The 17,602-nt window shown below is 37.9% G+C and overlaps 1 protein-coding gene across 1 annotated transcript; it reads left to right on the top strand.

The window, feature by feature from the left end:
* Nucleotides 1–757: 757 nt before the first annotated feature.
* Nucleotides 758–17,233, top strand: LOC114193303 (E3 ubiquitin-protein ligase UPL1-like). Its single transcript, XM_028083037.1, is given in 18 exon segments — nucleotides 758–930; nucleotides 1,110–1,234; nucleotides 3,535–3,630; nucleotides 3,714–3,917; nucleotides 4,074–5,439; nucleotides 5,442–10,601; nucleotides 10,734–11,788; nucleotides 11,859–12,158; nucleotides 12,239–12,443; nucleotides 12,645–12,910; nucleotides 13,014–13,300; nucleotides 13,605–14,700; nucleotides 14,781–14,927; nucleotides 15,030–15,110; nucleotides 15,187–15,412; nucleotides 15,531–15,670; nucleotides 16,720–16,826; nucleotides 16,917–17,233. Coding segments are annotated over 17 exon segments (10,935 nt in total). The 5' UTR covers nucleotides 758–930; nucleotides 1,110–1,138; the 3' UTR covers nucleotides 17,020–17,233.
* The last annotated feature ends 369 nt before the right edge of the window (nucleotides 17,234–17,602 follow it).

Raw genomic sequence — 17,602 nt, 5'->3', positions numbered from 1 at the left:
GTGGTTGAATGAGTTATATCTAAAGTTCTCATTTTTGTAATAGTAATGTTTTCATTTTACTTGCGTCACCGTACATGCGCGTATGTGTGAGAGAAATAAAGTTACTTATTATCACTACCATTTTTTTCAAAAATTTAATAGTAAAAATTACCAGATATCATTGAATTCATAAAAATTATATTAAAAGTTACCTTTACAGTTAATAAAGTAATTGGATTTTTGCATTCTTTTAAATAAAGAATTGATCAAATTCTTAAATATTATAAATATATTTTATTTTATTTTTCTTAGTCACCTCCTCCATAAAAAATCCAGACTAATAAAATGCAATAAATTTTAATAATGTGTTATTAAGTCAGCAAACAATTTAAATCATGCAAAAAACATATTTTCCTACTTATCCCAACACGAACTTTTCTATTTGTTCTTAACAAAATAATAAACTTACTTAGTATCACACCGTCTAATAAGTTCATTTTTTAGTTTGATGTGACATCAAATCAAATAAAAGATTAAAGTAAAATGATGTAGAATATGATTATTTTTTTTATATCTAAAATGTGATACTTCAAAGGCAAAAGTCAACAAGACTAAACAAACTAAGCAAACAAAGGAAACACCCACGTTGGAATACCAATAAACCTAGGGGTAAAAAGGGAAAAAAACGCGCGCTTAGAAGACCCCATAGTGTAAGCAAGGAAAAGAAGGACTCAACCAGCCTCAGTCCTCACTCTATATAACACTCTCGTTACCACAGAGGGCACAAAAAATTGTGTTGAAAGTAAAATCAAATTTCTTCTCACTTCGCAGACACAAAGCAAGGATTCTCATCCCTTTCTCTCTCCCTCTCTGATTGGGGTTTCACTTTTTCTTCTTATCGTAGTCCTTCGAATGTGTGTGCATCTTTCTCCTTTCTCTCTCATCTCTCAGGTACTTTGCCAACAACTTGATCCAGTTTTTCCACACCAATTGCTGATTCCGTGTCAGTAATCGCTTCGGCGCAATCGCGGATTGTTATCGACCTATTCTGTTTCATAAACTTGTTAATTTGATCGTATTTCATAGAGATTGTGATTTGGTTTTGATTTTGCTTTTGGTTTCGGTTTTAGGTGGTGGTTCAGTGTACTGTTGAGGTGAGATGACAACCCTAAGATCGAGTTGGCCTTCGAGGCTGCGCCAGCTTCTGTCCAACGAAGGTGCCATTGGTCCTTCTGTTAAGTTGGACACTGAGCCTGTGAGTGTGTCTTTTGTTTATCCTCTCTATCTAATATGCATTGTGTTGTTGTGTTTGCTAATAATAGGGATTAATGTTTTCTAATATGGTTTAAGGACGAAACCTATAGTTAGGATTAGGATTCTTATTGCTTGACATTGATATATAGTTAGGATTAGGATTCTTATTGCTTGACATTGATATATGACGTGATAAAAAATATAGCGTGTGTGCCTTGATATGAATTGCATGCCTTGATATGAATTGCGTTCAAGGATAGAAGTTTGTGTTTTAGTTGTTGGTGGATTCTGTCTTTCTGACTTCATTCATCTGATTGTGAGAACCATAAATTTTTTTTTCGTGTGTGTTTGTTATTAAGAGTTTTGTTTTCTAAAGAAAATATTGAAACTGAATAATGTTTTCATGTAGCAGGGATATTAGAGCACTATGCATTTGGTTGATTGTATTTAGTTATTGATAGTCTGGTTTATGCATTGTACTTGTGTTTGTTGATCGAAAATTTGAATGTGTTGCTGGTATTTATGATTGGAAGTTGTTTTCTCTGTTGTAACTGTGTTAATTCTTAGGAAAAAGTTGATTTTTTTTTTGCTTCGACGACCACCAAATGCATTTTTTTTAATTAGTAAAGCATATTACTGAGTTTATGTTTTCTTCAAATTGGTAGAAAGCTAGCAAAAATAGTTGTACATGGAATTAATCCATAATTTTTGATGTGGAGTTCATTATTGCTACATTACTGTTTCTGTAGTTTATGTTTTGTTTGGCAGTGCGTTTGAAAGGTAAACTGAGCTCTCCCATTTTAGTCTTACATGGACTGAAATGGGATTTGTCTCAAAACTATTTACCACTAACTAAAAAAGTTTAGAATAAGTAACTCAATTGTGTACTTGTTTGAATTTTGGGTGTTGTATTTGATTTTTTCTATTCATTTTAATAGTTCTTTCTACCATTATAATATGCAGTATATAAGATGCCTTTGCTACAAGTTTGTTTAAAATATTTACAAATGAAGCATAGTTAGTTACCGTGTTTTAAATTTATAAGCCGATGTATTCATCACTGAACATCACTGAACTAAATAATATACAGTTAAGATAATGGTATTTGTACTAGTTTGTTACCTCAAAATTTGAGTATATTAAACTGTTACTTGTTTACCTTATCTGCTGATTTCACCAGTCACTTACTAGAGCTGGTTTAATCAGCATGTAATCATCTGTTTCTCATAAAAGTTGCACTATGCATAAATTTATGTAAGTATTGATAGAACTCAGGCCTCCTGGATGCATTTTTGTTGTCTAATTTAAACACTGAATATTAGAATATGATTCATAAGCTCCAATTCTATCCATATTACTTACAAGTAGTTGATATTTTATCATTATTTACTGTCGTATTCAAGGTCACTAGAGAAAACTACATGTGTAGTAGAATGTAGTGTAGTCATAGCTTCTATCCCCCTCATAACTGACTTAGAGATAGTTAGACAGTTAAAATGTTGGAACTCATTTTGGGCAAGGGAGTTTATTCAAATTTAGAGAACTCTCTAGTTTACTCTTTTTTTTTCTAGCTTCTTATTTTTTGTGGCATTCTCTACATTTTATCACTGAAGCATATGGTTTTGTATTCATTGTTTCTTTCTGTTGGAACACTGACCAACTTAGAGGTAGTTAGTCAGTTATCATCAAGAGAGCCCATCACCATGTTTTTTTAAAATATTTAATGCAAAATTTAAGAGAAAACTCCCAATTTTACTCTTATTTTCTCACTAAAGTAGATATTCTAATATACTGATTTCATGTTGTGTACTGTGTATCTTAGGCTTTGATAGGTTACATGACTTTAATTTTCTGTATACAGAATACAGAAGTGTGAACATACCCTGTTACTCATTAAGGAGAAATAGCAGCTTGTGGCTTTTGAACAGCTTTAGGTTTTGGTACTTCTTTCTGTGCATGCATTGTTTAAAGTGGCAATTACCACGACTCTTCATTTAAATTGAGTCTGCTCCATTTATTTATATCCATTCCTTTTGGTAATATTAATGTTATTTGGTGACAATTTCCTTTTTCTAAACATTTGAGTTATACTGTCACTCCTCAGTCAACACTGATTGTCACAAACAAATTTATGAAGTTGAATATATTTGCAAATTTGCTTCAACTGCATTTCAAATTGTGTATTCTTATGTTCCTTTGTATTATTTATTTAGATGTTATTATATTTTTAGACATCTTCATTCATTTCCTTACCCAACATCCATGTTATGTCATTTTATTTTGGTGGTTGACTGGTTTCAGCCTCCTAAGATCAAAGGATTCATTGAGAAGATTATCAAATGTCCATTACAAGATATTGCCATTCCGCTTTCTGGCTTTCGGTGGGAGTACAATAAGGTTTTGCCATTTTAGTCTGATTGTTTGTTGCAATGAGTAATTTATTTTATTTTCTCCGTGCTTAAGCCTTTCTTTTACATCAGGGGAATTTCCATCACTGGAGACCATTGTTGCTTCATTTTGATACATACTTCAAGACTTATTTGTCATGTAGAAACGATTTGACTTTGTTAGATAATCTAGAAGACGGCAGCCCATTACCAAAACATGCAATTCTGCAAATATTACGAGTGACACAGATAATTTTAGAGAACTGTGCAAACAAAAGTTCCTTTGATGGCTTAGAGGTTAGTTGGTCAATTGTGTATTATCTATGCCTGGTCTCAATTGATATATTTTTCTTAATTCCTTCCCCTGTTTGTTTTAGTCAAGTGTTTTTTTTTTTTTTATATATATTTTAAACTTTTATTTCTGATATTTTATCTTTATCTGTTCCTCTTCAGCATTTCAAGCTTTTACTTGCATCGACAGATCCTGAGATTCTTATTGCTGCATTGGAAACTCTTTCTGCGCTTGTAAAAATTAACCCCTCTAAGCTTCATGGAAGTACAAAGATGATTTGTTGTGGTTCGGTGAACAGCTATCTTTTGTCTCTAGCTCAGGGCTGGGGAAGCAAGGAGGAAGGTCTGGGATTGTACACTTGTATTATGGCAAATGAGGATGCCCAAGATGAAGCACTGAGCTTATTTCCTTCTGATATTACAAAGATTGGTCATGACCAATCAAATTATCGCATAGGTACTACCCTTTATTTTGAATTGCATGCTCCCAGTGCCCAGAGCAAGGAACAAAGTGCAGAGGCAGTTTCCACTGGCACAACAGTTATACACATGCCAGATTTACATCTGTGCAAAGAAGATGATTTGTCATTGATGAAGCAGTGCATTGAACAATATAGCATTCCTTCTGAGCTCAGATTTTCCTTGCTCACTAGAATCAGATATGCTCGGGCCTTTCGGTCTCCTAGAATATGCAGGCTTTACAGCAGAATTTGCCTACTGGCTTTCATTGTTCTAGTGCAGTCTGGTGATGCACAGGAAGAACTTGTCTCCTTTTTTGCTAATGAACCAGAATATACAAATGAATTGATTAGAATTGTCCGATCAGAGGAAGTTGTATCTGGATCTATTAGAACACTTGCAATGCTTGCTTTAGGAGCTCAATTAGCAGCATGTACATCATCACATCATCGAGCCCGGATACTCAGTGGATCTAATTTAACTTTTGCTGGTGGGAACCGCATGATACTCCTGAATGTGCTCCAAAGGGCTATTTTGTCATTGAAGAGTTCTAATGATCCATCATCCCTTGCCTTTGTTGAAGCACTTCTTCAGTTCTATCTGCTCCATGTGGTTTCAACCTCGACATCTGCAAATAATATTAGAGGTTCTGGTATGGTGCCTACTTTCTTGCCTTTGCTGGAGGATTTTGATCCTACACATATTCATCTTGTCTGTTTTGCTGTCAAAACTCTTCAGAAGCTTATGGATTATAGTAGCTCATCTGTATCATTGTTTAGAGAATTGGGGGGCATTGAACTTTTGACTCAAAGATTACAGAAAGAGGTACACAGAGTCATTGGTTTAGTTGGAGAAACTGATAGCATGATGCTTACTGGTGAAAGCTTTAGACATAATACTGATCAATTGCAATCCCAGAAGAGGCTCATAAAGGTCTCCCTTAAGGCGCTTGGTTCTGCAACATATGCGCCTACAAACTCTACCAGATCTCAGCATTCTCATGACAGTCCATTACCTACAACTCTCAACTTAATTTTTCAGAATGTAGATAAGTTTGGTGGTGACATCTATTTTCAGCTGTTACTGTTATGAGTGAAATAATCCACAAAGATCCAACATGTTTTTCTGCACTGCATGAAATGGGTCTTCCTGATGCGTTTTTATTGTCAGTTGGATCTGACATACTTCCTTCATCAAAGGCTTTGTCATGCATTCCAAATGGTCTTGGGGCTATTTGTCTCAATGCCAAAGGGTTAGAGGCTGTTAGAGAATCTTCATCACTACGGTTCCTTTTTGACATTTTCACTAGCAAGAAGTATGTTTTAGCCATGAATGAGGCTATTGTTCCTTTGGCGAATGCTGTGGAGGAACTTCTACGGCATGTATCTTCACTGAGAAGCACCGGTGTTGATATCATCATTGAAATCATCCACAAGATTGCATCCTTTGGGGATGGAAAAAATATAGGGTCTTCTGGAAAAGCTGAGAGCACTGCAATGGAAACAGATTCTAAAAACAAAGAAAATGAAGGCCAGTGTTGCATTGTCGGTACATCCAGTTCAGCTATAGAAGGGATGAGTGATGAGCAGTTTATTCAGCTATGTGTTTTTCATTTGATGGTATTGGTTCAAAGAACTATAGAAAATGGTGAGACATGCCGTTTGTTTGTTGAAAAATCAGGAATTGAAGCTTTGTTGAAGTTGTTGTTACGCCCCTCTATTGCACAATCCTCAGATGGCATGTCTATTGCTTTACATAGCACTATGGTATTTAAAGGGTTTGCTCAACATCATTCCATTCCTCTGGCACGTGCCTTCTGTTCTTCCCTTAGGGAGCACTTGAAGAAAGCTTTAGAGGGATTTAATGCAGCTCCTGAACCTTTGTTGTTGGATCCAAGGATGACATCTGATGGTGGCTTCTTTTCTTCACTTTTTGTGGTTGAGTTCCTTCTATTTCTCGCTACATCAAAAGACAATCGTTGGGTGACTGCATTGCTTACGGAATTTGGAAATGGGAGTAAGGATGTTCTTGAAGATATTGGGCTTGTACATCGTGAAGTTCTGTGGCAAATTGCTCTACTCGAAAATAGAAAGCCTGAGAATGACGAAGATGGTATTTATTCTTCTAGTTCACAACAGGCAGAAGGGGATGCAATTGAAAGTGAAGAGCAAAGATTCAATTCTTTCAGGCAGTTTCTTGATCCATTATTAAGAAGGAGAACACCTGGATGGAGCGTTGAATCTCAGTTTTTTAACCTTATAAATCTGTATCGAGATTTGGGCCGTTCCCCTGGTTCTCAACATAGATCAATTTCAATTGGGCCATCATCTAACATGCGGTCAAGTTCTAGTAACCAGGTCCAGCATTCTGGGTCAGATGATACTTCTGAGACTGCTCATAAGAAGGAATCTGACAAGCAGAGACCATATTATACCTCCTGTTGTGACATGGTTAGATCACTTTCATTTCACATTACCCATTTATTCCAAGAGTTGGGAAAAGTAATGTTGCTACCTTCACGTCGACGTGATGATGTTGTGAATGTAAGTCCTGCCTCCAAATCAGTGGCTTCTACTTTTGCATCCATTGCTTTTGATCACATGAACTATGGTGGCCGTTGTGTAAATCTTTCTGGAACAGAAGAATCCATATCAACAAAATGTCGATATTTTGGGAAGGTGATTGATTTTATGGATAATATTCTAATGGAGAGGCTAGATTCTTGCAACCCTATTCTGCTAAATTGCTTGTATGGACGTGGTGTTATTGAAATTGTATTAACTACCTTTGAAGCTACCAGTCAGCTGCTCTTTACAGTTAATCGGGCCCCTGCTTCACCCATGGATACTGATGATGCAAATGCAAAGCAGGATGACAAGGAAGATTCAGATAGTTGTTGGATTTATGGCTCCTTGGCTAGTTATGGGAAATTGATGGACCATCTAGTGACTTCTTCTTTTATATTGTCATCATTCACAAAGCATTTGCTTGCACAACCCCTCACTAATGGTGACGCACCTTTCCCAAGGGATGCTGAGACTTTTGTGAAGGTCCTTCAATCCAGAGTAATGAAGACTGTACTTCCTGTTTGGACTCATCCCCAGTTTGTTGATTGTAGTTACGAGTTTATCTCTACAGTTATTTCTATAATTAAGCATGTCTACACAGGCATTGAAGTTAAAAATGTGAATGGTAGTGGTGGTGCTCGTATTACTGGGCCACCTCCTAATGAAACAACGATTTCAACCATTGTAGAGATGGGTTTTACCAGGTCTAGAGCAGAAGAAGCTTTGAGGCAAGTTGGGTCAAATAGTGTGGAGTTGGCAATGGAGTGGTTGTTCTCTCATCCAGAGGAGACACAAGAAGATGATGAACTTGCCCGCGCACTTGCCATGTCCCTTGGAAACTCTGAATCAGATTCAAAGGATGCAGCTGCTAATGACAATACCCAACATCTTGAGGAAGAGATGGTCCAACTTCCTCCTGTTGATGAGTTGCTATCTACTTGCACAAAACTTTTGTCAAAGGATCCACTTGCTTTTCCGGTCCGTGACTTGCTTGTGATGATTTGCTCTCAGGATGATGGTCAACATAGAACTAATGTGGTCTCTTTTATTGTGGAACGGATAAAAGAATGTGGTTTGGTTTCTAACAATGGAAATTATGCCATCCTGGCTGCTCTTTTTCATGTTCTTGCGTTAATTCTTAATGAGGATTCTTTAGCTAGGGAAGCTGCATCTAAGAGTGGTATGATTAAAATTGCCTCTGATCTACTGTTCCAGTGGGATTCTAGTCTAGATAGCAGGGAGAAGCAGCACATACCAAAATGGGTCACTGCTGCTTTCCTAGCACTAGACAGGTTGTTGCAAGTGGATCAAAAATTGAATTCTGAAATTACTGAGCAGTTGAAGAAGGAACCTGTGAATAGCCAGCAGGTATCAATTACCATTGATGAAGATAAGCAAAACAGGTTGCAGTCTGCATTTGGACTCAGTATGAAGTATGCTGATATACATGAACAGAAGAGACTGGTTGAGATTGCTTGTAGTTGTATGAAGAATCAGCTTCCATCCGATACAATGCATGCTGTTCTGTTACTGTGTTCCAATCTTACAAGGAATCATTCTGTAGCTCTTACCTTTTTGGATGCTGGTGGGCTAAGTCTACTTCTTTCTTTGCCAACCAGCAGCCTCTTCCCTGGGTTTGATAATGTTGCTGCCAGTATTGTTCGTCATGTTCTTGAAGATCCACAAACACTCCAACTTGCGATGGAATCTGAGATAAAACATAGTCTCATAATTGCATCCAACCGTCATCCAAATGGAAGGGTCAATCCTCATAATTTCCTTTCAAATTTAGCTTCTGTGGTTTCTCGGGATCCAGCAACTTTTATGCTAGCTGCTCAATCTGTGTGTCAAGTTGAAATGGTTGGTGAGAGGCCGTACATTGTCTTGTTGAAAGACAGGGATAAAGACAAAGCTAAGGAGAAAGATAAAGTACAGAACAGTGATGGGAAAGTTAGTTTGGGAAATACAATCACCTCACCTTCTGTCAATGGCAAAATTAATGATTCAAATACCAAGAGTGCCAAAAGTCACAAAAAGCCTACCCAAAGCTTTATTAATGTAATAGAACTTCTTCTTGAATCTATTTGCACTTTTATTCCCCCTCTGAAGGATGACATTGCTTCAAATGCTCTTCCCAGAAACGCAGCATCAACTGATATGGAAATTGATGTCTCCTTGGCTAAAGGGAAAGGAAAAGCTGTTGCCACCATGTCTGAGGACAATGAAACTGGTAGTCAGGATGCTTCTGCATCACTTGCAAAGACTGTCTTCATTCTAAAGCTTCTGACAGAGATATTATTGATGTATTCATCATCTGTTCATGTTCTACTTCGACGAGATGCTGAAATGAGCAGCATTAGGGCTTCTTATCAAAAGAGTCCTGCAGGTTTAAGCATGGGTGGGATATTCTGTCATATTCTTCATAATTTTCTTCCATGTTCTAGAAACTCAAAGAAGGACAAGAAAGTTGATGGGGATTGGAGGCAAAAATTAGCAACCAGGGCCAACCAGTTTTTGGTGGCTGCCTGTGTTCGGTCTACAGAGGCAAGGAAAAGGGTTTTTAGTGAGATTAGTTATATCATCAATGAATTTGTTGATTTATGTCATGGCATTAGGAGTCCAGGAAATGAAGTTCAGGTTTTTGTTGATCTATTGAATGATGTTTTGGCTGCTCGAACACCTGCTGGTTCATCCATCTCAGCTGAGGCCACCACCACTTTTATTGATTCTGGATTGGTTAAACCATTCACTTGTACTCTACAAGTTTTGGACCTTGACCATCCTGATTCATCTGAAGTTGCTACTGGCATTATTAAAGCTCTTGAATTGGTAACCAAGGAGCATGTCCATTCAGTTGACTCTAGTACAGGGAAGGGTGATATTTCTGCAAAACCTTCTGTTCTAAGTCAACCTGGAGGAACTAATAATATTGGTGAGATCTCTCAGTCCATGGAAACGACCTCACAAGCCAATCCCGATTCCCTTCAAGTTGACCATGTCAGGTCTTATGCAGTTCGCTCCTATGGTGGTGGGTCAGAAGCTGTTACTGATGATATGGAACATGATCAAGATCTTGATGGGAGTTTTGCTCCTGGTAATGAGGATGATTACATGCATGAGAATTCTGAGGATGCAAGAGATCTTGAAAATGGAATGGAAAATGTGGGTCTACAGTTTGAAATTCAACCTCGTGGCCAAGAAAACCTTGATGAAGATGACGATGATATGTCTGGTGATGAAGGTGAGGATGTAGATGAAGATGAGGAGGATGACGAGGAACACAATGATTTGGAAGAAGCCCATCATTTGCCGCTTCCTGACACAGATCAAGATGAACATGAGATTGATGATGAAGATTTTGATGATGAAGTGATGGAGGAAGAGGATGAGGATGATGAGGAAGATGAAGATGGTGTTATACTACGACTTGAGGAGGGAATTAATGGAATTAATGTTTTTGACCATATTGACGTTTTTGGCAGAGATAATAGTTTTGCAAATGAGGCTTTTCATGTGATGCCACTTGAAGTTTTTGGATCTAGACGTCCTGGACGGACAACATCTATTTATAGTCTTTTGGGCAGAACTGGTGATACTGCCTTGCCTGCTCGTCATCCACTCTTGCTTGAACCTTCTTCTTTCCCACCACCTACTGGGCAATCAGGCTAGTTTCTCTGAATTTTCTTGTTATTGATAATCTATTTCAGCGACGTGTTTTTCTTAGCGTATTAGTTGTTTCAAGACTTGATTTTTTGATGACATTTGGGCTTTTTGTTATGTTGTTTAAATATTTCAGATAGTTCATTGGAGAACAACTCAGTGGGTTTGGATAATATATTTCGATCCCTGAGAAGTGGACGCCAAGCCCAACGTTTGCACTTGTGGACTGATAATTACCAACAAAGTGGTGGGACAAGTGCTGTTGTTGTTCCACAAGGGCTTGAGGAGTTGCTTGTCAATCAATTGAGGCGACCGAGTGCCGAAAAGTCATCCAATCAGAACATAGCAGAAGCCGTCTCTCATGGTAAAGTTGGAATCACCCAGGCACAGGATGCAGGAGGTGCAATGCCAGATGTCCCCGTTGAAAGTAATCCTATTCTGGAAGTTAGTACAATACCTCCTTCAGTCATTGATAATAGTAACGTGGATGCCAGACCAACAGGGACTGATCCTTCACAAGCAAATGTTTTAAGCACGCAATCTCAGGCAGTTGAGATGCAATTTGAACATAATGATGGGAATGTGAGAGATGTTGAAGCTGTCAGCCAGGAGAGTAGTGGTAGTGGAGCAACTTTTGGTGAAAGCCTTAGGAGCTTGGATGTTGAGATTGGAAGTGCTGATGGCCATGATGATGGTGGTGAAAGGCAGGTTTCTGCAGATAGGATAGCAGGTGATTCACAGGCTGCCCGCACAAGAAGAGCAAATACGCCTTTGACTCAATTTTCTCCTGTTGGAAGAGATGCGTCCCTTCACAGTGTTACTGAAGTTTCTGAAAATTCAAGCCATGATGCAGATCAAGATGGTCCAGCAGCAGCAGAGCAGCCTGTAAACAGTGATGCAGGATCAGGAGCTATTGATCCTGCTTTTCTTGATGCTCTTCCTGAGGAGCTGCGTGCCGAAGTCCTCTCAGCTCAGCAGGGTCAAGCGGCTCAGCCATCAAATGTTGAGTCTCAAAACACTGGGGATATTGATCCAGAGTTCCTTGCTGCTCTTCCAGCTGATATTAGAGCAGAAGTTTTAGCTCAGCAGCAAGCACAGAGATTGCATCAGTCTCAGGAGCTGGAAGGGCAACCTGTGGAAATGGATACGGTCTCAATAATTGCAACTTTTCCATCAGACTTACGAGAAGAGGCAAGTTTATACGTTCACTGTTATATAAAAGTGAGATTATCTGTGATTTTAAGTTTTTTCCCCTTTTCAGGTTCTGTTAACATCACCAGATACTATTCTTGCCAGTCTTACACCTGCTCTTGTTGCTGAGGCAAATATGTTGCGGGAGAGGTTTGCTCATCGTTACAGTCGTACTGTGTTTGGTATGTATCCGAGAAGTCGAAGAGGGGAGACTTCAAGACGAGAAGGTGTTGGTTCTGGTTTGGATGCAGCTGGGGGAACCATTTCTTCTCGCCGGTCTGGTGGATCTAAGGTTGTTGAAGCTGATGGAGCACCTCTTGTTGATACAGAAGCTTTGCATGCTATGATTCGGTTATTTCGCGTAGTGCAGGTATTACTTTGTGATTCGAAGAAGTCCTTCAATAAGAGTCATTCTTTATTCCCTACAATTCTTTGTTTATTTTTTTGCAGCCACTCTACAAGGGCCAACTCCAGAGGCTTCTTTTAAATCTTTGTGCTCATAGTGAAACGAGAATCTCTCTAGTGAGAATTCTGATGGACTTACTAATGCTTGATGTTAAAAGGCCTGTCAGTTATTTTAGTAAAGTTGAACCACCATATAGATTATATGGTTGTCAGAGCAATGTAATGTATTCACGTCCTCAATCTTTTGATGGTAAGAATACTTGATTATGCAGCATAAATACAATTTGTCATTGGTGCTTATTGTTGTGAATCTTCCCAATTATGAGTTGTCTGAAATGTATTTTATTTTCTTATTTCATGAGCTTTTGCATACTGAATTGTCCATTTTTAATATTTGTTTTTTTTTTGGGAATGGATTTATTAATACCTTTCCTATTTTTCAATCACATAGGAGTTCCCCCATTGCTGTCTCGTAGAATACTTGAAACTCTCACTTATCTTGCTCGCAATCATCTGTACGTGGCTAAAATTTTGCTTCAGTTTAGACTACCTCACCCTGCAATTAAAGAACCAGTTGACGCACGGGGCAAAGCTGTGATAGTTGTTGAAGGTGAAGAAAATATAAGTGAAAGTAATGAAGGGTACGTCTCCATTGCAATGCTTTTGGGTCTCTTGAACCAACCACTTTATTTGCGGAGCATAGCCCATCTTGAGCAGGTGATGCTTTGGTTTTATTGGCATCTTTGTCATTTAATTTTACGTGCCATCAGAGTTTCAGTCGGTGCTGACATAATATCATGTAACTGTGGTGTGTTTTCAGCTGCTAAATTTACTGGATGTGATCATTGATAGTGCTGGAAACAAGTCATCTGACAAGTCCCTGATATCTACTAACCTGCCATCGGGTCCACAAATTTCTGCCGTGGAGGCAGATGTGAATGCAGATTCTAATATTTTATCATCTGGAGATGACAAATCTACTGATGTTGAGGGTTCCTCCAAACCCACATCTTCTGGTCATAAAGTCGAATGTGATTCACATGGAGTGTTGAGTAATCTTCGGAAAGCAGAACTCCGGCTCCTCTGCTCCCTGCTTGCACAAGAAGGGTATGTGATTGGCCTATGCTTGTTGTCAGCATTTCTGCATTTTTGTGTACCTTTTCATAATGACTAGGAGATTTTGTGTTTTTGACAGTGTATGGGTGGGGGGCGGTTTAATTCGTGACATAGAATCATTGATAGTCATTTTTATTGATATGTGCATTTGCTCGCATTTTTGTTTGTAATGCCACAGTTGAAGTATTCACCAATTAGAGCTTCTAGCTAAGCTATGTAACTATTGTTGATATTGATATACAAAGTTGTTTTATTAACCTTGGAGTTGATCTGACATTTTGTGCATTCCTGTCAGTTTGTCAGATAATGCATATACTCTTGTTGCGGAGGTAATGAAGAAATTAGTGGCCATAGCTCCAAGTCATTGTGAGCTTTTTGTCACTGAGCTGGCAGAAGCAGTTCAAAAGTTGACTTCATCTGCAATGAATGAGTTACGTGTCTTCGGTGAAGCAATGAAATCACTGCTCAGTACTACTTCTACGGATGGAGCTTCAATTTTGAGAGTTTTGCAAGCGTTGAGTTCCCTTGTAACTTTACTGACTGGGAAGGAGAATGATAAAGGTATTCCTGCCCTTTCTGAGGTTTGGGAAATCAATTCAGTATTAGAGCCTTTGTGGCATGAGCTGAGCTGTTGCATAAGTAAGATAGAATTTTACTCAGAGTCTGCATCCGAGTCTTTGACATCTTCTAGTACATTTGTGTCTAAACCGTCTGGTGTAATGTCTCCGCTACCAGCTGGTTCTCAAAATATATTACCGTACATTGAATCTTTCTTTGTGGTCTGTGAGAAATTGCATCCCGCTCAGCCAGATGCTAGTCATGAATCAAGTATTCCTGTTATTTCTGATGTTGAGTATGCTAGCACATCTGCTCCCCAGAAAGCATCTGGAACTTCTGCAAAAGTAGACGAGAAACATGCTGCTTTTGTACGGTTCTCAGAGAAGCATAGGAAGCTACTAAATGCTTTTATAAGGCAAAACCCTGGTTTGCTCGAGAAATCTTTCTCACTTATGCTGAAGGTTCCTAGATTTATTGACTTTGATAATAAACGAGCCCATTTCCGTTCAAAAATTAAGCATCAGCACGACCATCACCATAGCCCCTTGAGAATATCAGTGAGAAGGGCATATGTTCTAGAAGATTCTTATAACCAGCTTCGTATGAGATCAACTCAAGATTTGAAGGGAAGGTTGACTGTTCACTTCCAAGGGGAGGAGGGTATTGATGCAGGTGGGCTTACAAGGGAATGGTATCAATTGTTGTCCAGAGTTATTTTTGATAAAGGAGCACTGCTTTTTACTACAGTGGGAAATGAATCAACGTTTCAGCCAAACCCTAACTCTGTTTACCAAACAGAACATTTATCTTATTTCAAATTTGTTGGTAGAGTGGTGGGTCCCTTTTCAACTGTTTTGAATATTTTCTTTTAGTCATATATGATTATTTTTATACCCCTTTCTGTCTTATCCAGGTTGGAAAAGCATTATTTGATGGTCAACTCTTGGATGTACATTTTACTCGATCATTTTACAAGCACATTCTTGGGGTCAAAGTTACATATCATGATATTGAAGCCATTGACCCTGATTATTTCAAAAATTTGAAATGGATGCTTGAGGCAAGTGCATTTATGTAGACCTCTCCTTCCCTTTGTATTCTAATCACACTTGGTTTGTTGTTCAATTATTGATGATTGTCTCTGTTTCTGGAATGATTGCAGAATGATATCAGTGATGTTCTGGATCTTACTTTTAGCATTGACGCAGATGAGGAAAAATTGATCTTATATGAACGAACGGAGGTATTTACAATGCTCTTAAAACTGAGATGTAATGTTGGATTATGCATTGTTATGGTTTAATTATAAATATATCTAGGTGACGGATTATGAGTTGATTCCCGGTGGACGGAATATCAAAGTTACTGAGGAGAACAAACATCAATATGTTGATTTGGTTGCTGAGCATCGGTTGACAACAGCTATTCGACCTCAGATAAATTCTTTCTTGGAAGGGTTCAATGAATTGATTCCCAGGGAGTTGATATCAATATTCAATGATAAAGAGCTGGAATTATTGATCAGTGGGCTTCCTGATATTGATTGTGAGACTCGGTCCTTTACATTAGTTTTTAACAGATGTGATTAATGTTCAATTGCTCTCCCAATGAGAATTTGCCTGGAAGGGCAAATTTGACTGTTGCTTTACTTATTTTATTTCAGTGGACGACTTGAGAGCAAACACCGAATATTCTGGATATAGTGCTGCATCGCCAGTTATCCAATGGTTTTGGGAGGTTGTTCAAGGTTTAAGCAAAGAAGACAAGGCTAGGCTATTGCAGTTTGTGACAGGCACATCAAAGGTATATTTCTATCCAGGAACTTTTCAAATTTTAATAGGCTACTCATTCATTCGGGATATATTGCATGTGAACACAATCCATACCATCTACTTGAAATTGCACATGTTTCATGTATTCAAATTCTTTCTGAAGCATTTTAGTCAAGAGTGAGTCTATTGAGATCAGCTGCTGCAGAGTATGAGATGAGTGTGACTGAATTTTATTCCTGAATGCATGCAATGATCTTAGTAGCGTATCCAAATTGTGATGAAGGTCGTCGAATTGTAAGGTCTTACACATTTTGTAAGACTCTCCGCTGGATCCGGAGTAGGATCAAAGTGCAAAAGCTGATCATACTTGTAGGGCCCTGGAATTTGTGGTTTTAATCATTTGAATTTGTTTGATGCAACTGGGCTTTTGTGGGTTTGGGTAACCGGAAAGCCAGACTCCTTTTTTGTTGTTTTTTCCCTAGATCCTTTCTTTGCTGCAAGCCATTGAATTTTGAAGCTTTCTCTAACACCATTCAAAATCCTTTCCTAAAGCTTTTAGATCTTGTTCTATGTCTCCTATTTGTTCTACGCTCTCTTGACCTGACTTGTCTATTATTTGTTGGGGCATCATCGTCTGTTCTTTCTTTGGCCAGATCATCAGTGTGTCTCTTTAGTGTTCTACTAGATCTGACTGAACTGCTGAAGAAGCTCTAACGGGTTTTTGTTCCTGAAACCCATAAAGTTGGCTTTTGTAGCCTTTCTTTGAAACAAAAGATATCTTGACTAATTTTCTTGTCTGTCTCTTTCTGCTTGATTTTTTTCTTAGTAATTGCAATTGAATATAAAATAAATTTTAATATTATAATCAGTATTTAAAGCATTCCTTAAATTTCAACGATTATATGTATTAGTTAATCATTTTTATATTAAAATACATTTTCTTACTTTTGGTAAGATCTTAAGATTTGTGGTCCAATTGCACGAGTTTTTTCATACCTCTTCATTATGATATGGTAATAATGTGTACACCTTTTTTTAATAACTTGAAGCGGTAAAAACATTTACAATGCAATGTTTCAGGTGCCTTTGGAAGGGTTTAGTGCTCTTCAAGGAATTTCGGGGTCCCAGAAGTTTCAGATACACAAAGCCTATGGAAGTCCTGATCACTTACCTTCTGCTCATACTTGGTATGTGTTTTTCCCCTTTGGTTTCAGTTGTAATGGATAATTTCAGTGGTGTGATTTAAAATGATCTAAAACTGAGCTTTGTTAATGCAGTTTCAATCAATTAGATTTGCCGGAGTATCCATCTAAACAACATTTGGAAGAGAGGTTACTGCTTGCAGTTCATGAGGGAAGTGAGGGTTTTGGATTTGGATGAGAAATTTGATCGGGGTGGGTACAAAATACAATGTATTACATTTTTAGGTTAGGAGCTATTTCAGAATAGAATCCAGTCGTACAGGGGATTTCAGTTTTTAAGTTCATATCATGTTAATATCTTGTACAGTCGTATTTTTGCAATGGGAAATGCCGTTGGCAGTTTTTTAATCACATAATCAACAAACCACTACCTCCTCATTTTCATACCAAAATTTTCAGGACTTCTCTTGCAGATTTAATTTTCCTATTACCATTTATAGTTATAAGACAAACAAAATTAGTGGTTTCATTCCCCAATAGTCCTTTTTCACTTGAAATTTCTCCTTTTACTCCACTCAGTGGATCTCATGCGTCTAATTTTTCTTCCTTGTTTCTCTCTTTAACCAAACAAATAAAATTTTACGTTAATTTATTACTCTCTATCTCACTCCATCCAAACACTTATTGTTACTGTCTAAAGAGGTTTTATAAGACAGTTTCTTCCTACGTTTTCATAAATTTCCTCTTCCACCTCCCTACAGAAAAAGGTTATGTTCTTCTTTCGAAAGCAAAAAATAACTTTCTGATTACTCAATACAGGA

This window comes from Vigna unguiculata, chromosome 8, assembly GCF_004118075.2.
Source record: "Vigna unguiculata cultivar IT97K-499-35 chromosome 8, ASM411807v1, whole genome shotgun sequence".
Taxonomy (NCBI): Eukaryota; Viridiplantae; Streptophyta; class Magnoliopsida; order Fabales; family Fabaceae; genus Vigna; species Vigna unguiculata.
Note: the sequence above shows the minus strand (reverse complement) of the source record. Positions and strands in the feature narration are given on the sequence as shown.